Source organism: Peromyscus maniculatus, chromosome 4 (assembly GCF_049852395.1).
Source record: "Peromyscus maniculatus bairdii isolate BWxNUB_F1_BW_parent chromosome 4, HU_Pman_BW_mat_3.1, whole genome shotgun sequence".
NCBI lineage: Eukaryota > Metazoa > Chordata > Mammalia > Rodentia > Cricetidae > Peromyscus > Peromyscus maniculatus.
In genome coordinates, this window is record NC_134855.1 from 11244267 (window position 1) to 11272261 (window position 27995).

General features: G+C 47.7%; 1 protein-coding gene across 12 annotated transcripts; it reads right to left on the reverse strand.

Annotated features, from left to right (window-relative positions):
• Positions 1 to 27906, reverse strand: Ttf1 (transcription termination factor 1). Of its 12 annotated transcripts, none has more exons than XR_013050418.1 (12): positions 27769 to 27906; positions 20657 to 22057; positions 19025 to 19251; positions 15474 to 15659; positions 14207 to 14285; positions 11764 to 11894; positions 10839 to 11066; positions 7318 to 7407; positions 6193 to 6258; positions 3493 to 3578; positions 2163 to 2349; positions 1 to 1341 (listed from the first exon to the last, which is right to left on the reverse strand). XR_013050418.1 is itself a non-coding variant. In XM_076569103.1 (12 exons), the coding sequence occupies exons 1-12, from the start codon at positions 27849 to 27851 to the stop codon at positions 1323 to 1325; spliced, it is 2790 nt and encodes a 929-aa protein (XP_076425218.1). In that variant the 5' UTR covers positions 27852 to 27906; the 3' UTR covers positions 1 to 1322. The 12 variants fall into 12 exon arrangements, 6 of the variants coding, with proteins under 6 accessions (XP_076425218.1, XP_076425217.1, XP_076425220.1 ...); XR_013050421.1 differs by having other exon boundaries at positions 20657 to 22062; positions 27769 to 27823; XR_013050422.1 differs by lacking the exon at positions 27769 to 27906 and adding an exon at positions 25963 to 27492 and having other exon boundaries at positions 20657 to 22062.
• Between the last annotated feature and the right edge of the window lie 89 nt (positions 27907 to 27995).

Below are 27995 nucleotides of genomic sequence, written 5' to 3' on the forward strand. Positions count from 1 at the left end.
TGTATAAACAACCAATTTTATTTTCACGTTTTACAAAATTAAGAAAATACATATCCTTTGAAATATTTCACAAAAATATACTTTCATGTCAATCCAATCTATTGTTATCATTTTAATTTACCATATAATATCCCATTCTAGAATCATACCATAACTTAACATACTTCTTATTAAAGAATATTTTTCTTTTCTCTATTACAAACAGCATTGGTTTATACATTAACATAAGTTAGTCCTGTCAGCACTGAGATTAGAATGTCTGAGGGACAGAGGAGGCTAGGTAGAGAAGCATGTACTAAGACAGCATCATTTACTCAATGTCTGTGTGTTTGTTCGAGACAGGGTCTTCTGTAGCCCAGGCTGGCCTAGAACCTGCTATTGAATTCCCAATCCTCTCACCCCCACCTGAGTGCTGGATCCATGCATGTGCACCACCAGACTACTCAATATTATCTGTATGTCGATGCAGTGCTGGGGTACAGTGGCAAGCAGAAGCCCCCCTCTTAGTGTGTTCCCTTCTCCTGTGGCTGGTCTAGCCCACCTTCTAACGGTGCCATAGAAGTGGCATCTGAGAGCTGTAGAGGGGCAGTAGATTGCTGAGAGGCACCAACGGGAACACAGTATAGGGTATAATTTCCCACACTTTCCTTCCTCTGTGCTCCCCAGCACAGATGGGACAGAAGTCTAAACACTTGGTGTCCCAGACTCCCTTGCAGCAGAGTTCTGCTTAGGTCATACATGGACACATGTCTCTGCAGAGAGATGTGCTGGTGGAGGGCCACGGGCCACTGCAGGGCAGCAGCAGCAGCAGACAGCCTGGGGAACCCGGGAAACTGGGGTGGTCTGCAGGGCAACACACTTCTCTGCAGGGCCTGCCTGCTCTCTGGGCAATGCATGCCTCCTGTTGGCTCCAGCATCCCATTTAATAACTTGTGTGTGTGTGCTTGAGACAAGGTCTCACTATGTAACCCAGGCCGGCCTCAATCTCGTGACCCCTCTGCCTGTCTCCACAGTGAAGTGTGCACCACCATGCACAGATCTTGAACACTTTTTGTTACCTAAACCCCTGTAGAAAGTTCTCTCTGAAACGCCTACGTTGGTTTGCTTTCCTGATTGATAGAAGAGCCCCCCTTTCACCTTGTCCTGAGAGGACAGTGGGAGCTGTGCCCAGCTGGACAGACTCTTCCAAGACTGACAGCTGAGCTTCTACAGAGAGCACAGGTGTGCCAGCAGACACGGCCACCAGCAGTCCACCCAGAAGAGGGGATGCACAGCAGGAGGTCCAAGGGAACAGCGACCAGTCTGCAGCAGAGGAGATCCAGTCACTGCACACCAGGAGCACTGGAAGAGAGCAGAGCGACACCCGTCAGGAAAGGAGAGCGTGCTCATTTTTCTGGGCATAGAGTGTTCTCTGCAACTGCAGGGCCAGGACTGCTACCGTTCAATGGGACCAGCGGTGGACCTGTTCCAAGACAATGGTACAGAGGGATTCAATCAGTCACACTTGTCACAGTCACATGAGCGGTGGTACTTCGTCAACCTGGATCAGACTTCGGGGAGTCTGATACCAGGCAGACTGTTCACTGTCAGTCTATTTAAAACACAGTACAATTTGGGAAAAGGTTTCCAAGCAACAATCAGTCCAATTCCATGTGCACAACAAAGCTTAAGGTGTGACTACACAGAGACTCTTCTACAGAGTACATGTGACCATGAGGGTGGGTTCCATGGCTGAAAGTCCTAGAATCTAGTGTGGTCTCTGACCCATAGCATAGAGGTCAGCAGGCCACAGAGTACATGTGACATCTCCCTAAGGATGGGCAAGGGCCTGGCTCACACCATTTTTAACAGACATCAGGACTGAAGATCTTCCTGCCTGGTCAGATCTGGACCCCACCCTACCCCCAAGGCTTACATGTTAAAGGCAAAGTCCCTAGGGCATCGTCAGTGGTTCCTCCTGGGAGTTCTTTAGGGAATGGGGTGATCTTGAAAGTGACTGTGGGGTCCCCTTGTTCTCTTTTGCTTCCTGGCTATGAGGCAAATGACTTTCCTGTCACGTTAACCACAATGCGCTGCCTCCCAGGCCCAGAGTAACAGCACCAATGTGGCATGGACTGCATAAGCACCAGCAGCCTAAAGGAAGGGGACAAGAACGCGCTTACCCGGGCGCCTCTGGGCCCTCCCCGTCGCTGCCGTCGTCATCGTCATCGCAGTAGAAGATGTCTCTGAATAGGAAGTCTTGTTTGGGAGCTGAGGGCGTCTGGATCTGGCTGCTGTTCTTCCCCATCTTCTTGTCTAACTTTTCCTTCAGCAAAGGCAGACTGGTCTCATATAAGTAGTCAATGATCTCTGCAGAAGAAGTCATTTTGGAATTATTTGTACAAGGCTCCAATTAAGGTTGAAGGGCACAGTACCTTAACAATAATGCCCAGCACCCATTACCACATGTAAGATCCAATTTATTATTATTTTCCCTTTTTTTTGGTTTTCTGAGACAGGGTTTCCCCGTGTAGCTTTGGAGCCTATCCTGGAACTCACTTTGTAGCCCAGGCTGGCCTCGAACTCACAGAGATCTGCCTGCCTCTGCCTCCCGAGTGCTGGGATTAAAGGTGTGCGCCACCACCTCCTGGCTTAAGATCCAATTTAGACACAGTCTCTTATGCAGCTTTGAAACAATCCTATGAGGCAGACATTATTCTATCCTTATTGATCTTTTTGGCACAGGGCACTTCTCTCTGGTGTACGTATGTGTACATGTCTCTGTGAGTACATGTGTACAGCTATCCACACAAGTGCACACATGTGTGGCAGAGAGGTTGATGTCAAGCGCTTCCTCAACTCTCTCTACCTCATTTCTTGATACAGGGTCTCACTGAACCTGGAGCTTTGTAGCTTTGGCTAGAGTGGCTGGCCAGGGAGCTCTAGGGAGCCTCTCGTCTCTGTGTCTCCAGAACGGGGATTCTAGGTGTGCACTGGCACTGCCCAGCTTCACCTGTGCTTGCTGGTGGTCCAAACCCAGGGGCCCAAACGGCTGCACAGCAAACACCTCACTGAGACAGCCCCCCCCCCCCCAGTCTTTCTAAGGAGGTCGCAGACTGAAGGCATTAAGAAAGTGGCTGGAGTCGTGGACTCAACAAGGAGGTGCGCTGGGCAGTCACGACTGCAGAATGCACGGCAGGGTTTTAGAATCCTCTTCGGGACAGTGTCCCTGCCCTGTGGCTCCAGGCACAATACTGCTGAGAGGCAGCAGAGCACACACTGCCCTGTGAGCTGGTCACAGCTCCTGGACTCAGCCTGAAGGGAAGGGAGGAGACTCAGGAACCTACTTTTTTTGTTTGAGGCGGGGTCTCATGTGGCCCGTGTAACCTTGCTGTGTAGCAGAGGCTGGCCTCTAACTCACAGAGATTCCCTTGCCTCTGCTTCCCTACTGCTGGGATCACCACACCCGGACACCACCATACTCTTAACTAGACAAGGATTTGTAATACTGACCTGGAAAAGTTTTTTTCTGCCAAAAAGGAACACAGGCAGCTTTCAGCTTATAAAATTTTGCCTGAACAAAAGGTGGAGGGACATCCCTTTAGAAAGGAAAGGTGGGAAAAAAAAGTCAGTGCAAATGTCATCAGTTCTCTTTTTGTGACAGGGTTTCATGTATCCCATACAGGCCTGGAACACACTAGACAGTCCAGGCCGACCCCCGACCCTCCTGCCTTCCCTGTTCACGCGTGCTAAGGACAGAACCCAGGGCTTTGAGCACGTTAGGCAGCTCCAGACCAGCCGAGCTACGCCCTCAGCTCCTCTCCTATCAGTGGGCCCACTACCACAGGGTGGTTTAACTAGTGCATATAACTAGTGCCATACACATTGAGAGTTGATTCCATAGAATGTACTTCTAGAAACAGAATTACTGATTTCCAAATGGAAATACTCAAAGGGACTTTTCAAATGCTGAAGGATACCAAGGCTATAAAGCAGATATAATTTACTAAAAAAAAAGACAATAATCAGAGGAGGTGGACAAAGAAGTTTAGTTAAGCTGGCCAGTTTCTGAAGAGAGCAGTGAGTATATAGAGGTCCATTTGTTCTTTTATCTGTCTAAACCGATAAAAGGTTAAAAACTACTAGGCGTTGTTGATAAAGCAGTGCTTAGGAAAAGAGCTTATTAGAAAAAAAGAATTCTCAAGAAGCTGAAAAACAAACTCAGAAGAACAGCAACGAGAAGAGGGGGAGGAAGGAAGGTCAAGGCTAGCCTGAGCTATAAGGTAAGACCAGGTGAGAGACAGATTGAGATACAGATTCAGAGAGAGAGAGAGAGAGAGAGAGAGAGAGAGAGAGAGAGAGAGGTGGATGGATGGGTGGATGGATGGATAGACGGATGGATGGATAGATGGACGGAAGGATGGATGGATGGACAGCAAGCAAAGGAGGGGAAGGAGGAACAACTGTAAAGGGCTGACACAGTCAAAGCTGGCTCTGGGCTGGAGAGATGGCTCAGAGGTTAAGAGCACTGACTGCTCTTCCAGATGTCCCGAGTTCAAATCCCAGCAACCACATGGTAGCTCACAACCATCTGTAATGAGATCTGGTGCCCTCTTCTGGCCTGCAGTCATACATGCTATATACATAATAAATAAATAAATCTTTAAAAAAAAATAAAAGCTGGCTCTTTGAAAGGTGACCCTGGTGACCCTTCAGTGGAGAGAGAAAAGTGCACTATCAACATGAGCTCTGATGGTAGGCCATGGTCCAGATCCTGCAGGCCTCTTGCACAGATGCTCTGGGAAGGGACCTGGATGCTTGCTTCCTGTGGGCAGGGGGCTACTCACTGCTTCTTTTCATGCCTCCCTTACTCTGGACAATGTAATCTATTTTCTATTAAAAAATAAAACAAAGTCACATTTCCTGGGAACCTGGGTATGGACCTGGTCAGAACCCATCCACCTGGCCAGTATTTAATTAAAGTTTGCTTCAAAATTGGCTTTAAAAATAAAAAATAAGGGCTGGAGAGATGGTTGAGAGGTTAAGAGCACTGGCTGCTCTTCCAGAGGTCCTGAGTTCAATTCCCAGCAACCACATGGTGGCTCACAACCATCTGTAACGAGATCTGGTGCCCTCTTCTGGCCTGCAGTCATACATGCTGTATACATGATAAATAAATAAATCTTTAAAAAAAAAATAAAACAAAGCCAAGCCATGCTGGCTAGTTTCTGTCAACTTGACATGAACCAGAAACACTAAGGGAGAGACAACCTCCATTGAGAAATACCCCCACCAGACTGGCCTGTGTGCAAGCCTGTGGAGCAGTCTCTTGAATGTGGGAGAACCTTGCCCGCTGTGGGTGGGCTCAACCCTGGCTGATGGCTCTGGGTGCTACAAGAAAGCAGGCTGAGAAAGCATGGGAAGCAAGCAGTGTTCCTGGACTCTGCATCAGTTCCTGCTCCGACCCCTCAGTGGCTGCAGGTGAGAATTACCAGGGAATGTGGAAAACTGGACAACCAGGCCCCACTATTCCACTGCTTCGGGATGTGGCACTGCTAGCCCTAAAAATCTCTCCAGTTCCTGGAGTTGAAGGCAGGAAGATGGTAAGTTTGAGGCCAATCTGGCTATACAGCAAGATCCTGCCACAGAACACAGCAGAAGTAAAGCAGCGTGAAGCACAAGACTCAGAGATGATCCAGCGGGAGCTGGTGCTGTGTGGAGGAGGCTGGAGGTCGAAGTCTTGTGTCTTTCTGTCACTGTCCATCTTAGCTTTGAGACAGTCTGGAGCTCGGGGAGCCACCCTCCCAGCACTGGGGCTACAGATACCAACACTGTGTCCAGCTGTGCCGTGCGGTGAGGCGGGCCTCAGATCCTCGTGCTCCAGTGGCAAGCACTTTATGACTGAGCTATCTCTCCACCCACCTCTCTGCACTCACACAGGAGTCCACACACAACATGAATTTTAGGCCTTCGAAAATGTGACAGGCAGTCATGTATTAAAGTCATCTCTTGGTGCCTGCCACAAAGCCTGATAATCTGAGGCTGGTCTCCACAACCCACGTGGTGAAAGGAGAGAACTGAGTCTCCCGAGTCTTCACATCACCATGTGTGCACCATACACACGCACTCATACACATGCACACACAATAAAGAAAAACCATTTTAAAAGCTTTCTACCATTGAATAAGCTTAATGTTCAGTAAACAGTCTTACCCTATGGCACTAGCAAGATCTTCCCAATCTATTTCATTAGCATCATTCACATTTAGTTCATACAACCTGTAAGAAAACAAACAAACAAACAAACTCAAGTAAAATCCACCTCCACAGACTCACAGACTACTGAGAGCTGAAAGGCCAAGGGCTTCCATCTTATTCCAGTCCCCAGTCCAAGGTTAGTCCAAGGTCAGAGAGCAGGCTATGGAGATGAGCTGAAAAGCATCTTTCCATTCAATACAGCCACTCAGGAACAGCACACTGCACTCAAGTCTAGTACTTCAGACACTGTTAGCATCATATATGCGCACTACTCATGCACAGTAACCCTCAGCGCCACGGTACTGGTGCGGCATCAGCCCCATTCTACAGATAAGTAAGGAGCTTAGGGACTGGGCCACCGACTCACTGACTCAAGTTGTCATGACTACCAAGTGGAGAGACCCAGAACCCCAGTCCTGCCTGACCTGAGATGTCTCCTCAGCCTGACCTGAGATGTCTCCTCAGCCTGACCTGAGATGTCTCCTCAGAGCTGCTAACCTGTCTCTCCCACAGCTGAAGGGTACAGCCAGCCAGTGTAACAAGGGAAACATGGCAGAGCACTGGGCCAAAGAAGCCGGACAGGACGGCCACAACCACGGCCTCTGCTGCTCTTGCTGCTACTCCAACATAAGCCTACATCTGCCAGACTCACAGGGGTCACAGATCCTCATGCCTCCACTTCCCCTGGGGTACTGTGGGGAGGACTCTGCACAGACGAGGGACTCAGGACAAAACCAACCCACAGCTGCACCAACAGTGTCACCGCGGTGTGGGGGGCTGTCTGACCCCCATCACCAATCCCAGTGGACGGGCACAGCACACCCACATGGACAGCTCTGTGACCAAACTCATGATCTTTAACTCAGTACACAGTATGGCCACCATGTATTGTCCCTCACACTTCCACACCGGGAAAACAGGTAACTTCTCTTTATCAGCCTCATTCACAACTGGTCAACAGAGACTCAGGAAGGCAGGCCCCACACCCACTGTAACACACTTGGAAGGCGGGTCTAAGCAACAGCATCGTCTCTGGATTAACAATTGTGGTTTACACAGCACCCATCCCTAGTTCGGTACCTTTTAATAAGGGTGATTTTGGCCTGCAGAGCTTTGACCCCACGATACACGAACCCACCATGGGTCATCCTTTTGGTGAGAATCTCTGTCCTGTTAGGAAGAGGGAGAATGCAGTTGACTTTTAGTTTCAAAAGTAGTACATATTTCCTATACTTTTAGTGTAGAGAGCAAAAAGCCCTGTGCACAGATAAGCACTGGAGAAGCCAGGGAAGTCAGACACAGCTCAGCTCTTCAGCCGCTCTTCCTGGAATGCCAGGGATGACGTCCTTGTACAACCTGGAGATCCTTTGCTCTCTGCTGAGACAGGCTCTGCCCTCATCTTCCAGAATTGATGTTTTTACTTATCCCAGACTTATCCCCCTAATTCTTGAGCATTGTTTTAAGACCATAAAACCCACTCTCAGGAGTGAGGTCACTTGTGCCTTACAACAGCCTAAGTGACTTCTGTGTTATCTTAGGGCCAGGCCAATCCCGACACCCACAGGCATGTTTACCTCAGTCAAACTCCCCAGACCCTAAATCTTGGCCACGATCTCTGAGTCAACAGTACCCATTCTTGTAAAAGGAGCCAGATGTACTTTGTGAGGAATCCCAGTGCAAACATGTTTTAAATTGTTGTGCCCTTGGGACTGAGTTACTTGTTACCTGGATACCTTATTTCCAAAACTGTGCTGTTCTTGAATACGGCTAAAGTAAACCGACCTGGGCCAGACTCCAGAAGTGCCAGCCACAGAACAACTGGGCTGAGTGGGTTCACTCTTGTGTCGTCGAGGACAGTTTCTTCCCTGCCTGCTGTAAAGCCGCAGGGGAATCACGGCATTTATCAACTGCTCTCATTCACTGGGCAGAAATAAGTAAATGGACAGGTGGTCATGACTGTTTAATGTGGATAATGGGGATGAGAGGGCCTGTTTTGTGATATAAAATCTGTGTAGGGGAATTTTTTTCAAATCGATAAATGACAACTTTTGGTTTTATGCATAAAGATTGATGAAAAACCCTTCTATAAAAGTGGAACGTTCTATAAACCGTCTACGTAAATGTTCATCGTTCTATAAAAGTAGAAGGTTTCAACTGAGAAGCACAGGATCTTAGGAACACTGTTTTCTCGATGCGGCAGCACGCTGGCCGAACTGCGGCACAATGGAGTACACATCAAGTGTCTGCTCTACACGTCAGGGCTGGACAATGAGCTCTCTTCACCTTCACGTTTCCTCTTCAGGTCCTGAGCCGACTCACTGGCTCTACTTTGTCATAGTGTATTAGTGGAAATAAGACTGTTTTAGATTATTTAATTAATCCACAATTAATCGTGGATTAATCAGAACATTCCAGACTGCTAGTGTTGCAGGAAGCGAAGCTTTTACGGCAGGGACCTGAGCAAAGGGCACCTGTGCTGTAAGCCTTTGTACCAGGAAGGATACCGGGGAGCTCCATGAGTTCAGACAGACCAGGTCTGTGGAGGTAGTGGGCCTGCTGTGAGTGTACGGTCTGCTAACAGCAGGGCCAACATACACCCTGGAACTGATTCTTCCCAGAGTAGACAACTTCCTTTGGGAAGACTTCAGCCTGTAATCTGGAACTGCTAAGAGTATCCATTAGGTGGATCTAGGAGCTGACCATGGCTTGACTTCTCTGCTCTGGGAAATTTTGTGAGTGTGTGCCGCATACATGGAGGCCAGACGCTACCATTGGCTGTACTCTGCTACTGCTCTTACCTTACTGTTGGACACAGGGGACCTGAACTCAGGTTCTAATGCTTTGCCCACTGGGCCATCTCCCAAGTCCCATAAATGTTTGAAATGTTTGAAAGAAAAGGAATAAGCCTATTTACAGGTGCTGAAGTATTCTATTCAAATGCATTTTTTTCTTCTTCTTGAGACAGGGTTTCTCTATATAACAGCCCTGGTTGTCTGTCCTGGAACTCACTCTGTAGACCAGGCTGGCCTCGAACTCACAGAGCTCTGCCTACCTCTGCCTCCTGAATGCTGGGATTAAAGGCGTGCACCAGTACCACCCAGCCGCAAATGTTCTTTGTGGTTGTTTATAAGTAGGTGGCTATTGAGGCTGGACAGATGGTTCATCGGTTAAGAACACTGGCTGCTCTTCCAGAGGACCTGGGTTCAATTCCCAGCACGCACATGGTGGCTCACAACTCTTCCGAACTTTAGTTTCAGCAGATACAACACCCTCTTCTGACCTCAGAGGGTACCAAGCATGCCTTCGGTACACAGACATGTATGTAGGCAAAACATGCAAACATGTAAAACACAGATAAATATACGAACAAACAACAAACAGGCAGCTTTCTTGTTCCCATCACTAGCCTCTGAACACTAATGCCAAACGTAATGAGAACTGATGTGCCGACTCCGGTGCCTGCAGCTGGTGGCTGGAGGAAAGGGCTGTCTGTGTACCAGAGAGAGCACCGGCAGTCACAACACACAACAGGATTGCTCTCAAATCAAGGGCACGATGCAGCAGCAGCAGCAGCAGCAGCCTAACAGAGAGATCACTTCTTCCATGAGCATGCCTTCCCTCACTTCCCTTCTTCCCCTCTCCCATCCTTTGCTTTTGGTTTTTGAAACTGTCCTGCTACATAGCTGGCTGGCTTTGAACTTTTAAACCCCTGCCTTCAGCCTCTGGGATGACAGGCCTGTACTGCCAAGTGTAACACACACATAGCTAATCCACACTGCTCTTTCCAACCACTAGTTATAGATGAAACACACTGTTGGATTTCAAGTTACGACCTGCCCAGGGGTTGAGGCTATTTTTCTATTCACATTAAACACACCTTGTATAAGCACCTGAAGCAGCACGGCCCTCAATCACCCCCTTCCAACACTGATATATCACCTTCCAGCTGAGGCTCAGAACCTACTCTCCTCTGTACCCTAAAATGTAAGAGTAGAAAGGGTCCCCCTTCCTCCACACTCTACACATTCCCAACATTATCGTGCTCTGGAGTTTCTTTCCCAGAGCAGAGATGCTTGTTAAACACACACTGGGCTGGGGAACTTAGCTCAGTGGTGGAGCGCTTACATAGCATGCGTTTGGTCCTGGGTCTAAACCCTAGAACAAAACCAAAACAAAGCACCCAAATATCCCAAGTTGAAAGGTACTGAAAGGCCAGTGTAATTCAGGAGTCTGCTTTCTGTTTTGAGACAGGGTTTCTCTGAGTAGCAGGAGTCTACTTTTTGTAAAGCACTCCTGTGGATCTTCCTCATGTGGAAGGGGAGGGTCCCCACGTGCCTTGGACACAGCGTGGGTGCAGCCCAGGAGGAATCACCGCTCCAGGGCTTGGGGAAGCGAGAGCAGGTGGAGGACATGCAGGCGGAGGGAAACGAACTGTCTACAGTCATCAGGAACCTAAGTGAGAGCGTGATGGTGCAGAGGAGCTCTCGACACTGGGTGTTGTGCAGAGCCAGTGGGTGGGCTCTGCACCTCCCACCCCCACCCCCACCCCCGCCAGTGAGCCGCCCACGGGAGCACAGGGAAGCCTCGCACTTACCACTTACTTTTGCACTGCATCCAGTTTCTGGTCTCCACTCTGGCCTCCACCTCCACCCAGGATATGCCCTTGTACAGTTTTTCCCGGACGACTGACAGGCGACCCGCGGGATCTTCCTGGAGTCTAGAGTCCAGTTCTCTTAACTCCTCGGGAGACATTTTCTTTAGGATCACATCCTCCACAGCCTTGATTAGTCTCTGGGTTTCTGTCTTACTCCAAGCACCGTGGTTTCTATCTGCAGACATAGAGAAATGGCCTCGTAGTTGCTCATCTATTTGTTTTTAAGCACATTAAAAAGCAGATGATAGCTGGGTTAGGAGGATCTCTGGTATACAGAGCGAGTTCCACGACAGCTAGGGTTGTTACTTACACATCAAGAAACCCTGTCTCAAAAAACCACACGCACGCACGCACGCACGCACAGGCACTAGATAGAAGATGATACATCAGGCCCTTTCCAGAAAACCATGGGCAACAGCTCAATCAAACCAACCTAAAATAGTTGACAAGTTATTTTATTTTGTCTTTTGGAGACAGGGTTTCTCTGTGTAGTCCTGGCTGTCCTGGAACTCGCTCTGTAGACCAGGCTGGCCTCAAACTCACAGAGTTCAGCCTGCCTCTGTCTCTTAAGTACTGGGATTAAAGGGGTACATCACTCTACCTGGTTTAAGCTCCAACATTCTGGAGCAAAATCTCCCTCCCAGAGGCTCCTTCTTGGCCAGCTTCTGGAGTATCAGCATAAGCAAATGGATTCATGCTACAGGGCGTGGAACTGAGGCACGGCCAGTAGGCCCAGGGAGTAAAAGCTATTCACTGCACATGAAGAAGTCAAATGAACTAACAGAGAGAGCATGTACTGAGAATGGGCACACAGAGACCGCCGCACACTGGCTCAGTCATCGGCTTATTTCACAGTGAGACAGGCCACTTACCACCACCAATCTGAGAGTACTTCAGAGCGACAGAGAGACTGCTTCGGGCCACCATGGCCCCAATCTTTTTCCAGTCGTTTCCATGGAGGGAATGGTACGCCTTCAGCTTCTTAGTATCTTCTTCATTGTACCTGATAGAAGAGAGGGTACCTCATGGCGCTACTCTGGAAAAGCGACAGGCAGCACAGACAGGAAGCCATGCCCCTAATACCAATGCCTGGAGCCCCTCACTGCCTGTCATAGCTTTTCACCGATGGCCATGCCCTTAGTCACAGCTGGCCAGAGCCAGAGGCTGGGGTCAAGCTCTCAGCGGCCAGAGAAAGCCAGCTGAACCTTTTCTTACCCCACAGCCTCGGTGCTGGCTTGGACATGGCTCTCTCCACCCACTGGTAGCCCCCGGACGGGACCCTGCAGGGAGCTGCACTGGCCAGCTGGCTGAGTCCTACACTGAGCATCTCCTGCACTGCTGTAGGCCTGTCGTCAGCATCTCTGGACCCCTGGGTCACACCACTTCCTCTAGACCAGTGCTGACTGCTGTCAACCAAAACATCCTGGAAGCCACCCAGCCACACTTCAGTCCCCCACAAAGAAGAACTCATTTCATTTAGTATTAGAAGATTAACATGAGAACAAGCGTCCTTTGAGCTGGGCATGTGACTCCCTGATTCAGCACGTGTGGCAAGCACAAGGCTCAGGATCCACCTAAGTGCATGGCACAACACTTCTGGGAGTCAGTGTTATTCTAACCCAGCACAGCATCTGCTCTCACCATATATGGCAATATGGCTAATTCCACGTGGCTGGTGGCCCTACAGGAGATGGCACAGATGACAAGGAAGGGGCCTTGTCAGATTGTTCTCTCTGGGCTTAACATAAATATGCGCCTGCATCCATTCCATTAAACATCTAAGTAGTATAAGTTATTATCAATTTTGAGATTAAACACCATAAATACTTAAGCAAAGAAATAGCAATTTTCATAACCTTAGATTTTTAAATCTTTTTTGTTCTTGTTTGTTTTGTTTTGTTTTTTGAGACAGAATTTCTCTGTATAACAGACCTGGCTTTCGAGAACTCACACTGTAGACCAGGCTGGCCTTGAACTCACAGAGATCCATTCCCCTCTATCTCCAGAGTGCTGGGGTTAAAGGTGTGTGCCACCATGCCTGGCAGATTTCTAAATCTTAACCCGGGGTGGGGGTGGAGAGATCGGTGGTTTATGTCATTACTATGGCCAGACAAAGGTCTGGTGGAGTAGTGACAACCTTTGACCTGGAACTTCTCTAGCACAATCGTGTTCCAGTGTCTACAGAAAATGCACCACAAACAGGGACTACGAGGAACATAGACACAGATGTCTCAGTAGTAAAAGGACAGGCTCACAACCAAAAGGACAAGAACTGTGGGTAAAGGCTGGGCAGATAGCTCAGTGGCTAGGAGTACTTACTATTCTTTAGTTTTTGAGACAAAGTCTCTCTATGTAGTCCTGGCTGTCCTAGAACTTGCTATGTAGACCAGGATGACCTCGAACTGCTCCTCCTCTCCTGCTCGGGCCTCTGCTTCCCAAGTGCTGGGATTAAAGGCGTGCACCATCACACCTGGCTACACCTACTGCTTTTGCAGAGATCCCAGGTTCAGATCCCAGCACCCACATGGTGGCCAAGGCAGTCTGAAACCCCAGTTCTAGGCAATCGGACACCTCCTCTGACCTCTGCAGGTTCCTGCATGTATGTGGTGCGTGCACACATACATACAAAATACATTTTTTTAGATTAAAAAAATTGTGGGTGAGAGTATAAGGCTCCAGTGGGCAATGGGAGTGGGAGAGAGGGAGTAGCAGGGCTGACCCAGCAGGAATGATGATTGCCACGTCAGAATGAGTGACTCAGGCCAGATTCCCCAGTCACTTAAAAAGCACGCACACAAAACAAATTTAAAATGTAATTCAAAAGTAATTTAGAACATTGGACACAAGTGAAAGCTCGGGACTTTACTGAGAAGGAGGAAAGAGAGTGTGAATCATGTCAAGCATTCTGCACGCACCACAGGACTGCACCGTGTGATCTAACCTGCATCTTCAAACATCCACAGAAAACCCAACTGAATGTGCCAAGGCAGAAGAGGACACAAACCGTGGTGAGAGAAGCTCCAGTACTGGAGATAACTATGCAGGGGAGAGCAGAACAGACAGGAGCCCCAGGAAGAGAGGCAGGAGATGCCCAGTGCTGAAGCCCAGGTAAAAGAAAGAGTACACCGAGTACAGACCATTCCCCAGGGCTTACTAAAGGCAGAATGAGATGAATCGTAAAGGCCTATCTCTAACCAATCTCTGGCTAAGTTTCAATGCAGAGATCTTCATGATCTTCATCTCTCACCATGACTGTGGATATTTTGTTTCTTGACATCAAGACCAATTCTGGCCCAAGCGGTGAGACTTTCTTACCTGCCTTTGTAATTATTCACATCAAACATCTTCTTTGCTCGATAGTACACAGGCTTCCAGGGCCGAGCAATGCCTTTTCCTACAGATAGTTAGAAGACAGAGTCAGAGAGGTGGCAGGTGGCCAATGTGAGACATGGTCACAGATGCCAAAGTAACTCCATGGAGCCCTTTGTGACACAATTAACTTATGTGCAGCAGTGTGCAGAGGCTGAGACTTCACACGCCTACACTGTCAGGGCAGACACACAGTTAACATTGTCTTGAGGTGTGGTGCACACTGGGTCTGAGGGTCCACTCAAAACCCTCGCTGGATGGCCATTTCAGCAAGATTTTAGGGGAGCACTAGTGAAAAACAGACCTCTCCCCAGCCAAGCCTTCCCTGTCTTCCACTCTCCAGGGGCCATCACCTTGCTTTCCCGTGTAGTCTAGAAACGCATGTGAAATTACTGTCTTCAAATTCAAAAAGGTTATTTCATGAGGGATCTGATGTCACTTACTGATTTTTTTCTCTCTCTCTCTTTTTTTTTTTTTTTTTTTTTCCGGAGCTGAGGACTGAACCCAGGGCCTTGCACTTGCTAGGCAAGAGCTCTACCACTGAGCTAATCCCCATCCCGATTTTTTTTTTTAATTTATTTTTTTCCGGACACAGTGGTCCATGCCTTTAATCCCAGCACTGGGAAGGCAGAGGGTGGTGGATCTCTGAGTTCGAGGTCAGCCTGGTCTACGGAGTGAGTTCCAGGACAGCCAGGGCTACACAGAGAAACCTTTTCTTGAAAAGATGAAAAAAACCAAAAATATAGACAATATTCTAAATGGATTGGTTGAGAATTTCATACAATGTATTTTAATCATATTGACCCCCAACCCCTTTCCCTACGCCCTCCAAGACTCGCCTCCTCCTCTCTACTCTCCCAACCTCGTGTCTTTGTTTTTAACAATTCTGTGTCCAATCTGTGCTGTCCATAAGCTTCTGGGGTCTTTCTCGGAGGACTTACTGACCTCCTAACTTTCTCAGCAGTACCCATCAGCAGGGATCCAGCTCAAAGCACTTAGCAGACCATGATGCATGGAAGGATGATAGACGGGACAAGAAACTAAATCATAATTACTGCCACGTAGACAAGATAGAAGATCGTTGACTTTTTCACAAAATCCATAGAAGTATTACTCTTGAGAGACACGGGGACATTGCAAACCCCACAGGATTCAAAATAAGTGTTCCTCACCACAGCGAGCTGAGGGTGTTTCAGTCCATTGCTCTACTTACCAATGTGCAGTCTGAATGCATGCTTTCGTTTTAAGTTGGTGATCAGAGACTTTTCCTCTGGATATCTGTCTGTGTACAGCAGCTTGTCTGCACTCTCAATTCCAGTCAGGGACAGGAATTCTTGCACATTCTTCTCTATTTGTTCATTTTCTTTAGCAGAAAATTTGCCAAATCTAATAGCAACACCTAGGGTTGGGGGGAGGGAGAGAAAGTACGTACTGTCAATAATGAATAAAAGCAAACCCGTAACACTCACTTCTTTTCTATGGTGTGTTGTGGTAGTGATAGTGGTGGTGTGGTGTGTGTGTGTGTGTGTGTGTGTGTGTGTGTGTGTGTGTGTGTGTGTGTGTGTATAGATGTGTGTAGAGCCTATAGGTCACCCTCAGTTCTCCCCCATGCCCCCAGAAAGGGTTTCTCTGTGTAGCTTTGCACCTTTCCTGGAGCTCACTTGGTAGCCCAGGCTGGCCTTGAACTCAGAGATCCGCCTGGCTCTGCCTCCCGAGTGATGGGATTAAAGGCTGGCCAGCAAGCCCCCAGGAGCTTTGTCTCTGCCTCCCCAGTGTCAGGGCTCCAAGCACAGGCCATCATGGTCAGCTTTTTTACCCTGATTCTGGGAACTGAACTCAGGTCCTCATGTTTGTGCAAAAAAGCACTTTATCGACTGAGCCTCTCCTGGACCCAGAATACCAGGGCAGCAGGAGCAGCCTTCGGAAGCAGCCCACTGGGATCTCTGGCACCGAGTAGCTCCTCATCCTCAGTTCTAGTCTACACCATAGCTCTCCCCAAGTCTTCCCAGACATCCTCTTCCACAGTGACTTGCTTGCTTCCTCAATCTCTTTAAAAGTTATATTAAAAGCAACAGACATTCATTAAAAATCCAGCCAATATTGAAGAAGAATCTAAAAGAAGCCTACCCACCTCTATGCCACTGAACTCCCTGAAGGTGGGATTCACAAGGGCTAGCAGGAGCCTGATGAACAAACACAAGTCAGGGCCAGGGTTGACAAGACGTAAGACAGTTTACACTGAACTCCTGGTCCTCATCCAATCACTAAGGATCAACTGTGTGAACAGTCCACTGTTCTTTCTTTTTGCAGAGCTGGAGACTCCAAGAGTTTACTTGTCTGGTTTTAGATGTTTTGTTTTGTAATGACAGGGTCTCATGTAGCTCAGGCAAGCCTCAAACTCCCTATGTAGCTACAAATGGGCTTGAACTTCTGATTCTCCTGCTTTCACCTCCTGAGTGTTGGGATTACAGACACGTACCAGCATACTCAATTACGTGGGTGCTGGGAATCAAACCTAGTACTGGGTGCATGCTAGGCAAGCACTCTACCAACTGAGCCATATCCTCAGACCTGGTTTTAGGTTTATGATATATACATACATACAACAAAATTAAATAAATAACCCAGTACTTTAGATGTGAAGCCAGGCATGGTGATTCACACTTGTTCATTGCAGCACTTGGGAAGCTGAGGCAGGAGGATTGAGTTTGAGCTCAGCCTAGCCTACCTCATGATTCAAGAAAGAATACAGTAAAGGGGGCCCTAACACTGCTCTGTATCTGTGTCCACATGAGGTGCTTGGGGGTGTGTGTGTGTGCCGGGAGCCATCCCCGGCGGTGGATGGGTCCTGCAGAAGGTGTAAGGAGTTGGCGGGAGAAGGAAGTGAGCCAGGCCATGGTGGTCGGGAGAATCTTGCAGCCTGACTGACTAGCAGTCAGAGTGTTTTTTTTTATTTACACAGAATTTAGTTAGCAGGGATACATTCATGATGTTCCAAAACATAGATCATATTATTTTTGTTTTTGGACATGTGTTTCACTTCCTTTTGCTCATCTTTTAGTCATCATTAACAGAGTTATCATTTTCAATCATTTCCCTCAAGTTTTGACATCAGCAATAAACAGAGTTATCATTCTTACTCATTAACCCCATAACCCAATTTTTGAGAATCAAGAGGCATATGACAGCCTCTGCTCAGGCTGGTTGCATTGGTTGCTTCAAGGACATTAGACCAAAACAAAATCTTCAACCATCCTGGGCATTTTGTCATATCCCAAGCAGTGTATTATTAACTCTTAGAGGTCAGAGTGCCCAGGAAAAATCCTCAGGCCAAACTGCTGCAGTTATTATTAAAATTCTGGCATAATACAATCAATGTTCACATTTATATCTTTATAGAATTTGTCTATATGTCTAATCCTGGCATTCTGTTGTTCCTTGGCCATATGACATTACAGTGGCTCTACATGAGCTAACTTCTAAGAGAGGGAGGTCCTAACATTTCATACTTTTATCATCTTTCCACTCCATACTTTACTTATCAATATGTCTCTATGTAGGGCAGAGTTGTATGCCACGTAACTGTCTGAGTGTACAGTGGGAAGAGGCTTGTAATCTGAACTGTGGACAATTCCTCTAGCCCACCGGATCTTGTTGACCTTTTTGAATTTACTTTGTTTTGAATATCTTGTTTCAGTGTAAGTATAGGGACAAATGTTTCAGGAATGTCTCATAGACCCATAAAGAGACCTTTGGCTTCTTCTTTATGTGTCACAACCTCCAAGGCGTAAGGAAGACCTTTAAGTAGATAAGGATATCTCCCTAAAAGTGTGTGTGTGGGGGAACAATATGTTCAGGACTTTCCTGGGTGAGCTTAGAAGCAGGATTCCTGGGAGAAGGCATAAATGATTCATATGGAATTTTCCATCAACCCAACATCCCCAAATTGTACAAATATTAAAAGTGCCCCAAGTATGCAACAGGTGGAGATGAAAACCAAAGGCGGCCTGGCAGCCATCATGGGGCTCAGCTCTGCCGGACCTTTGTCAAGCAGCTCTGCTGGCTTTGTGACTTTGGCTATTCCATCCGGACATGGCTGTGCCGTGGGTGTCTGACCCGTTTGTTCCTACTCTTCACCTGCCTTGGCTCCAAAGTCAGAAGCTCCTCACTTAATGTATACTGCACACTTGTGGGAAAGAGTCCTCATGTCACACACTATCATGCATGATAAATACATGCAATGAAGAAACATTTTACTTTTTTTAAATTTATTTATTTTTTATTTTATGTGCATTGGTGTTCTGCCTGTATGCATGTCTGTGTGAGGGTATCTGATCTTATAGTTACAGACAGTTGTTAGCTGCCATGCGGGTGCTGGGAATTGAACTCATGACCTCTGGAAGAGCAGTCAGTGTTGTTAACTGCTGAGTCATCTCTCTAGTCCCGATGAAGAAACATTTTAAAAGGCCACTTTTAACATTCCTCAGTGAGCAACTGCTCAGTAACTAATGTTCAGTTGTGACACACAGGCTCAGATCTATAGCGTCCCCCACCCCCCCACCCCATGCACGCAATAGGGTTTCTCTGTATAACAGCCCTGGCTGTCCTGGAACTCACTGTAAAGCAGGCTGGCCTCGAACCCACTGAGATCCACCTGCCTCTGCCTCTTGAGTGCTGGGATTAAAGACATGCACCACCACCGCCCGGCAACTTCTTAGATCTTCAAAAGCAGCTGCCGCCGTCTCTGCACATTGGAAAACTTACCTTGTGCCTTAAATTCTTTGAAGCGCCCCAGGTCATCCCGATACATGCGTCTGATTGTGGTGGCTGCCCTCTCCTGTATGTCAGGAATGAACTCTTGGAGCTGCCTCACCGCAGAGTCCAAATCCACATCCGATTCTTCAGAATCCCTCCCGTCTTCAGACACATATCTTGTTTCAGAATTGCTGGCTGATTCCAAATTGCTTTCTTCTTCATGGGTAGATTCTAACCTAAGGGGAAACTGGGTTACCAGCAGTCATCTCTTCAGCTAACACCTTTTCAGCTCTTCCTGAATGCTAGTCCAGAAGACTACTGAAGTTAGACTGTACCTCGGAGTCACTCAGTCCCTAACTTTCAAACTCTATGCAACCTGATGACATTAGATGGGTACATGTGGACAGAAGGTAACTCCATTCCACCAATTAGTATTTGTTTACATGCTATTTCTCAGCCTTGGTTCTAATAAGTAAAGCCCTCTTTTATCTCTACTGAGAACCAGATACTTCTCCCTGCCCAAGAATTGAGTTATAGAATACAGTGGCTCCTAACCAGTTAACTCTGTTCAGGTTTACCCAGCTGTAGCTGTTCCTGATGCACAGACTAGGGGCCTCATTTCTTCCTTAGTTTTTTATTTATCCATCCCAGTTGCTTTTGCCAGTTCTTCACCAAATGCCAGACTGTCTGTTATTTATTTATTTATTTATTTATTTATTTATTTATTTATTTATTTATTTATTTATTTATTTATTATGTATACACTATTCTGTCTACATGTATGCTTACAGACCTGAAGAGGGCACCGGATCGAATTATGGATGGTTGTGAGCCACCACGTGGTTGCTGGGAACTGAACTCTGGAAGAGCCGACATCACTCTTAACCACTGAGCCATCTCTCCAGCCTTCTGTCTGTTCTTAATATGTTCAGGCATATCAGTGTATCTGTCAGACTGGGAACTAAACCATCTGGTCTACCTGTCAGCAAGTCAGTGACTTTCATAGGCCTGTGGTCCAAGGAAAGCTAGAGCTACAGCCCTGCATATTGCTGCCTCATGATCAGTGTTCTGACAACGTCTCCAGTAAGACAGTACACAGGACAATGTGAAGGACCCATACCTCTTATCATTACCATCCCATGTGGTGTTTAACAACACTCCCATTTAAAACTCTTATGAAAATATTCTAAGTCAGACTACTAAACAAACATAAAAAGTTAGTGGGTGAAATGGGAAGAGAAAATCTGTCCCAAGTCTAGGATCTATAAGTAGGGGGGAAAAACTCCCTATATCAGTTCTTTACACAGTATACCTACATAGCATCAGATAAGTAACAGTAGCTACATTCCTTACGTGAGATTCAATACCAGAGATTGAAGCTTTTGCTGCTTTGCAGAATCCTCAGTGTAATCTTACGTCCTCCATACACACTCCCAAGCAAGCTACATGGCTGGTAAGTCTTAAAATGGCTCAAACTTACAGCATCAGGTAGGATAGATCTCAGGGAAAATCTAATTTAACTACCTTCTTTGCACATGAAAATATGAGCTGTCTGCTGAAATGGTTCAATTAAATGTGCACATTATTATGGTTTCTGTCATTTTGAATGCACACAGAAGACACACCCCGTTCCCAGCTCACCCCTGCATCTCCTCTGCATGCTTCTCACTGGAACAAGCCTGGGTTTCTGCCTTCCTTGGTCTGCAGTCCACATCCTCTTCCCTCAAAGCACCAGTGCCTTCTAATGAATCCACGGAGACATTCTCAGCATTGCTGTCAAGCAGCGCGACATTGTCACTAGAGGTGGCGATAGCAGCAGATGCATCCTTCCTTTTCTTAGACTTTTTCCTGGTACTGTGGGGTCCTCTCACCCTCTCACCTGCTTCAGTCCCAACCTCTCCTCCAGGGTGTGCGCTATCAAGACTCTCGGGTGTGGCCCCCAATTCCTGGTTCCTGAACACTTTTTCCTTAGATGTTTTTTTATGAGACACTGGTAGTTCTGTGCTTTTGCCTTCTAGATCCACAGAAGACAAGGATTCTGAGTGGGGCAGGGTGATGCTCTCAGGCTGGTTTCCCTGTACAGCATCCCAGGATGCAGCTTTCTTTGGATGCTTTTGATTCTTTTTGCTCTGAACGTCACTGTGCAGCTCTTGATGGTCATGTTTTTGGAACCTGACAATGGGCAGCTCCTCTGCTTTGTCCATTTTTGCTAACTTCTGTTCCTGGCTCACATCTACATAAACAATATCCACATCTTTTCTAGAACTCTCGAGCAGGTTCTCCATGTTTTCTTTATTTACAAGGATGATCCCTGTTTCCATATCCACCTCCCAAACACTACTTCTCTTTTTCTTTTTATGGGTAGAAGTGGTCTTTTTGGCTTTATGGAAGGTTTCTGAATTTTCCAGAAGGGAAGAAGTAAGTTGCTGGGACTCCTTTCTCCTCTTCCCCAGCTTGGACACCTGAGGATGCTCATTCTCCAAGCTCTCAGGGGCTGGTGTTTGGGACTCTTTCCTCCTCTTCCCCAGCTTGGACACCCAAGGTTGCTCACTCTCCAAGTTCTCAGGGGATGGTGGCTGGGATTCCTTCCTCCTCTTCTTCCTCTTGGCTAGGTGAGGATGCTCATTCTCCAAGCTCTCAGGGGCTGGTGTCTGGGACTCCTTCCTCCTCTTCTTCCTCTTGGCTAGGTGAGGATGCTCATTCTCCAAGCTCTCAGGGGCTGGTGTCTGGGACTCCTTCCTCCTCTTCTTCCTCTTGGCTAGGTGAGGATGCTCATTCTCCAAGCTCTTAGGGGCTGGTGTCTGGGACTCCTTCCCCCTCTTCTTCCTCTTAGCTAGGTGAGGATGCTCATTCTCCAAGCTCTCAGGGGCTGGTGTCTGGGACTCCTTCCTCCTCTTCTTCCTCTTGACTAGGTTAGGATGCTCATTCTCCAAGCTCTCAGGGGCTGGTATCTGGGGTCTTTTCTCAGACACAGAAGATTGTTTCTTTTTCTTGCAAAAAACTGCAGTGTGGATTTTAAATCTGCTTGAGTCTCCTTCCATCCTATTCTTTTAGAAAAATGTGACAATAATGGTTTATTTTGGCATTTTAAACATAAGTCTGGGGGCAGGGGTGACAACGTAGTCCAACAAAACTGTTGACTATGACAAATGACAACTCTGCCGTCATGAGCATAAATTTTCTATTATTCAAAATATACAGGAAGCTCACTGTGATCCACATTGCCTTATCCCATTGCCCTTATGATACACATTCTTTTTTTTTTTTTTTGGTTTTCGAGACAGGGTTTTTCTGTGTAGCTTTGCGCCTTTCCTGGAACTCACTTGGTAGCCCAGGCTGGCCTCGAACTCACAGAGATCCGCCTGGCTCTGCTTCCCGAGTGCTGGGATTAAAGGCGTGCGCCACCACCGCCCGGCTATGATACACATTCTTGAACGAACACACACACACACACACACACACACACACACACACACACACACACACACAACCTCCTCCCAGTTCACAGGAAATAACATTGCCCTGTACACACACCCTAGACCACACACCACTCACAGAACTCATCTTCTGTGATATGTACTTGCTGTGGTTCTCCCAACATGTCTTTCCTGGCTCTTCCTGGGATCTCTGCTGCCTCCTAATTTCCTAGGTGCTGTTGCTGGTCCCTGGCCTGCCTGTGAGCTTGGCTAGAAGACTGCGTTGCTTTGAGATAAGGTCTTGCTATGTTGCCCAGGTTGCCCCCGCCCCCCCCCCCCCCCTTGTCGCAGTCCACCCATTTCAGTCTCTTCTGTCCCAGGACTACAGGCGTGCATCACAATACCCTGCTGGAAGGTGACTTCTTTAAGAAAGCCTCCTCTTATATCAAGTTGGTACTGACAGGAAGCTTCCTCTCTACTGGCTAGCTCTCACAGTACCAGCAGTGCTATGTGGTTACCCAGCCGTGAGCCTGTGAACCACAACGAGTGGCAGGGGAAGGTGTGCCTATGGGTGCAGCAGTGGCATGGATGTTTGGAGGGAGCCAGTTGCTCTCTAAGTGGTTTTATGGCCTGCTCCAACAGGCTTGCCTCTGCAAATCTGGGCCAAGAGCCCATGGTTAGAGAGCTCAAAGGCCCCAGGGTGACTCGCCTAGTGTGCTAAATGGACACAGTATCAAACTGCCTCTACATTTGCATCTCTCTACCCACAGATTAATGCAGCTCTCAGACCTCATCAGAGAAGGTTTTTTGCGCTGTGGACAGCAGTTAATGCAGAAACTTACAACTAGATAAGTTTTGCAATAATAAGTTTTATTATTATTAAAAATAATAAGTTTTATTATCTGTACTTTAGTCAAAGTACAGATAATAAAGCCAGGCAGTGGTGGTACATGCCTTCAATCCCAGCACTTGGGAGGTAGAGGCTGGTGGGTCTCTGTGAGTTCGAGGCCAGCCTGGTCTACAAAGTGAGTTCGAGGCCAGCCAGGGCTACACAGAGAAACACTCCCTTGAAAAACAAGAACAAACAAGAACAATAAAAAGAGTAACAGAGAGTAAGTGTTAGTGGAGTAATGGGACATCTACATCCCTTGCCCACACTCCAAGGCTCTGTGGCCATCTCAGAAGAAGGGGAAAGATTGTGAGAGTCTAGGCTAGGGAGAACTGCAGCATGTGTCTTCTGGGCATGACAGGACCGCTGCATTCCGAACTCAGGGCAGCTGTATGTAGCTGTCTGCACAAGATCAAGCCAGTGAACATTCAAACGCAGAGGGGGAGGGGTTAATGAGCTCCCACTCCTACCTGAGGTGATACAGATTTCTGGGGAAGGGAGAGGCGGTTTTCTCTGAGGGTGTGGTCCCTGGTAAGCTGGCATGGCTCCAGCGGATGGCCCACACCAGAGTGTATGGCAGCACAAACCTGACTGGAAGGGTTATTTTTAAAAAGAAAACAAAAGAGGACATGAAACTGGGGCGAGGGAGGGGTGGGGGTAGATCTAAGAGCTGGGCAAGTAGTGCGGATGAAATGATCAAGCTGCATTTCTCAAAGAATTACAAAATTCTCCCACAAGTATTATATTTAAGGCCAGGAGCTGGTGGTCCACGCCTTTAATCCCAGCACTGGAGGCAGAGGCAGGCCTGGTCTACTGAGCAAGTGAGTTCAGGATAGCCAGGGCTGTTACCCAGAGAAATCTCACCTTGAAAACAAAACAAGTATTATGTTAAAAAAGGGAAAGTTTCCTCTTCTCATTCTTTTACAGCAACCTGTGCTTCTTTTGAAGCACTGTAATTGTAAAGATTTAGCAATTGGCCACTCAGTCACCCAACATCTATCCCCTCTGCTAGCACACTCAACCCCACAAAGGAAGGCAGCTAGTGTGGGCTGCCCCCTCTCTTTCCACTACCTGGAAGCCATGGCCCAGCCCTTCATTAGCGTGAAGTGAGCTTCATGTTGGCATCACTAAGATCCACAGACCTCAGGCAGGGTCACTGGCCTTTGACAAAGACAGTAGATGAGCCTTGTTAGTGACCAGCAAAACAAGAAAACTCCACAGCATATAAAGATAAAAATTTCCAGTCAAGGGGTTGGGAATTTAGCTCAGTGGTAGAGCGCTTGCCTAGCAAGTGAAAGGCCCTGGGTTCAGTCCTCAGCTCCAGGAAAAAAAAAATTAAAAAAAAAAAAAAATTTCGTGTCAATACTGACATAGAGTGTACGAATTTTGAGATAAATATACTAACAGGGGGTAAGGATGTAGTTCAGCTGGTAAATGCTTGCCTAGCACAAACCGAGTCGTGGGTTCAATCCCAAGCATCTCATAAATCTGCTGTAGTTGCAGGCACATGTAACTTACTACTGAGAAGAGGAGGCAGGAAGATCCGAATTTCAAGGTCCTTCAGAGTTACACAGTAAGTTTGAGGCCAGCCTGGGATACTGAGACCCTGCTGAAGTGTGATCCTAATTAGTCTTATCAACTAAAGCCCCAAGTCAGATATCGAGGGTGAAAGCTGAAAGATCAGAGAAGCAGTCACTAGAAACATTTTATCTCTACGAATTCTCAAACCAAATGGGCCACTGAGATTCTGTCTCTATCCCCCTTATATTCCTGTCTCCACCTCCCAATTGTACTGGGATTAAAGGCATGAGCCACTAGTGCCTGGCCTCTATGGTTAACTAGTGACTAGCTCTGCCCTCTGGTCTCCAGGCAAGCTTTATTTGTCAGAACACAAACAAAATACCACACAACACCCTGCCTCAGATCCTCCCTTCTAGTGCATAAAAAATTACATGGATGGCCGGAGAGATAGCTCAGCAGTTAAGAGCACTGGCTGCTCTTCCAGAGGTCCTGAGTTCAATTCCCAGCACCCACATGGCACCTCACAACTGTCTTTAACTCTAGTTCCAGGGGATCTGATACCCCTACATCAGTGCGCATAAAATAAAGTTAAAATATTTATTTTGTCTTTGACAACTAGGTAATATACTTACATGGTTCAAAATAGAGCACTTTTTTTTCTTTTTTTTTAAAGACAGGGTCTCTCTACATAGGCCTGTACTGAATTCACTCTGTAGACAGGCCACCTGCCTCTGCCTCCAGAGTGCTGGGATTAAAGGCATGCGCCACCACCGCCCATCGGGTGCTCTCATTTATTGTCATTATCTCCACGTTCAGACCTGTAGCTTCTGTTTTTACTAGCAGACCCTAAATTTCTCTATCTGCAGTAAGTGTGTCTGCACCCCCCACCTCCCTAGATAAGGTTTTTCCTGGCTCTCTTGGAACTCGCTCTGTAGACCAGGCTGTGCTCGAACTCACAGAGATCCACCTACCTCTGCCTGCTGAGTGCTGAAATAAAGGCGTGCACCACCACTGCCCGGCCAGCTGCAGGGGTTGTAACCAACCTGGATGCTAAGCATCTTTCCTACAGAAGGCACCTAACTTATCCTGGGTAGTAAACGGAAGAATAGTTGAATTCTCACCTACAAGGCAGGTCCTTTAGGTCTGGGTGGGCATGAGTGTCTGCTTTAGACCTTTCCTCCCTGATGTCACCCAGCTGGGGAAGTACCACCTAGAGATGTAGGGGACCCTTTCCAAGACTTTTCAAAGTCTCAGCTGACACACAGCAGGAGTGCACAGATGTTATCAGGGTTTAGCAGACAGTCTTACCAAGCAGGCTCAGCACCGCACACAATATCTGGTTCTGCACAGTAAGTTTTAGTTTTTTGGCTCTGAGTTGATGCTTTCTCTTTGGCTGCCCTAGTGCTACTGAGAACAGACAGAGGAAATGGGCTGTATTCTAATCACAGGCCACCAGTCTACAGCTGGGACCTGAATACTATCCAGAATCGATTCTGTTTCTCTAGATCTGGGCTGCCCCCATGGTAGCTACTAGCCATACAAGCTATTAAGCACCTGAAATGGGGTAGGGCTAAACTGTGAAACAGATGTGGTGGGCAAACACGCTAACCACTGGACAACACCGCCAGTGCTCCCTGGTTCCTACCCTTTAGGAGCCAGTTTCCCTAATAACTCCATATCCGTCTTGTTACAGCACATTTAGTTACTGTTTGTTTTTTTGTGGCTGTTGAGCTTTTTCTCAGTCTCAGTTGAATTTTTGCCAAGGGCTGAGGCCCCTTCAATAACAATTACAGCTACCCTTCCTGAACCTTGCTTTTATTAAAGGGGAAGAAAAAAAAAAAAAAAGAGCGGGCGGGCGGTGGTGACAGAGGCAGGCGGATCTCTGTGATCGAGACCAGTTTGGTCTACAAAGCAAGATCCAGGACAGCCAGGGCTACAGAGAAACTCTGTCTCAAAAAACCAAATATATTTATAAGTGTTTTGCCTGCCTGCATGTATGTACGGCCTGTGTCTGCCGGGTGCTCGTGGAGGTCCCTGGAACTGGATTTACAGATGGTTAGGAACCACTATGTAGATCTGGATGCCAGGAACCAGACCCAGATCTTCTGCACAAGCAACAAGCCGTTCGGTGCTTTGAATTCAGTGCTCTTAGCTGCTGAACCATCTCTCCACACCCCTGCCCTCTCCTGAGGAAGGAATAGGAAGGTTTTATGCAGGAAGCTTAACTATTTATCCTCACTAAATGCGCAGGACAAAGGGTAAGTGGGAAGCAGGGAATTCCAACTCGGTCCTCACGCTGTGCAGCAAGTTTTCTAATTTGCTGAGCCATCTCCTCATACTCAACGTGTGTGTGTGTGTGTGTGTGTGTGTGTGTGTGTGTGTGTGTATGCGTGCGCGTGTGTCTGTTATTCTTCAGATAAAATGAACATCCTTCCAGATACCGGGGCCTTCAGTTCCTCATGATGTGGTCTAGCCCATGCCTCTCATTTCTGCCTTGGTTTCAGGCCCCGTGGCAATCCTCCGTCCTTGGAAGGTACTGTGCCTTCACTGCTTCCTCGCTGGGTCCCACGTTCCCTTCTGCACACAGGCTTCCCCAACAGCTGGGGACCTTCCCGAAGCGTATTACCCACAGCCGAGATGTTCTCCAGCTCATCTAACGAACGGAAATGCACTTATCCCCACTTCCGGCCCCACGCGCCCTGCCCTCACCACCCTCAGCACTGACCCGGCTCTGCCCGGGGCGGCGACCCGAGGAACACATTGGAAAGATCCCGCAGGCCGCGGCCTGGCTCCCGGGGCACTCCCCGGCGGCGAGGAACGGGCAGATCCGCCTCGGGCCGCGGCCTGGCACAAAACGAGACCGCAGCGCCGCCACCCGCCACACTCGCGAATCAGAAGCTCAAACAACGAAAGCTCGTCCAACCTACCCGCGATAATGTAGCCCCTCGTCTTCCAACCAGGAAGTGTATGGAGGCGGAAGTACTGTACTCACTTCCGGTTCGCTCCGCATCCGGCTGCCATAGTAACATGGCGGTGTACAAGGATTGGGCGCATGCGTAGTTGCTTGTCTATGGTCCTGCCGCAACAGGGATCTATGGAATTGAGTTAAAAGCGTGCCCCTCTAATTAAGCGGCCAGGCAAATCCCAACCCCCA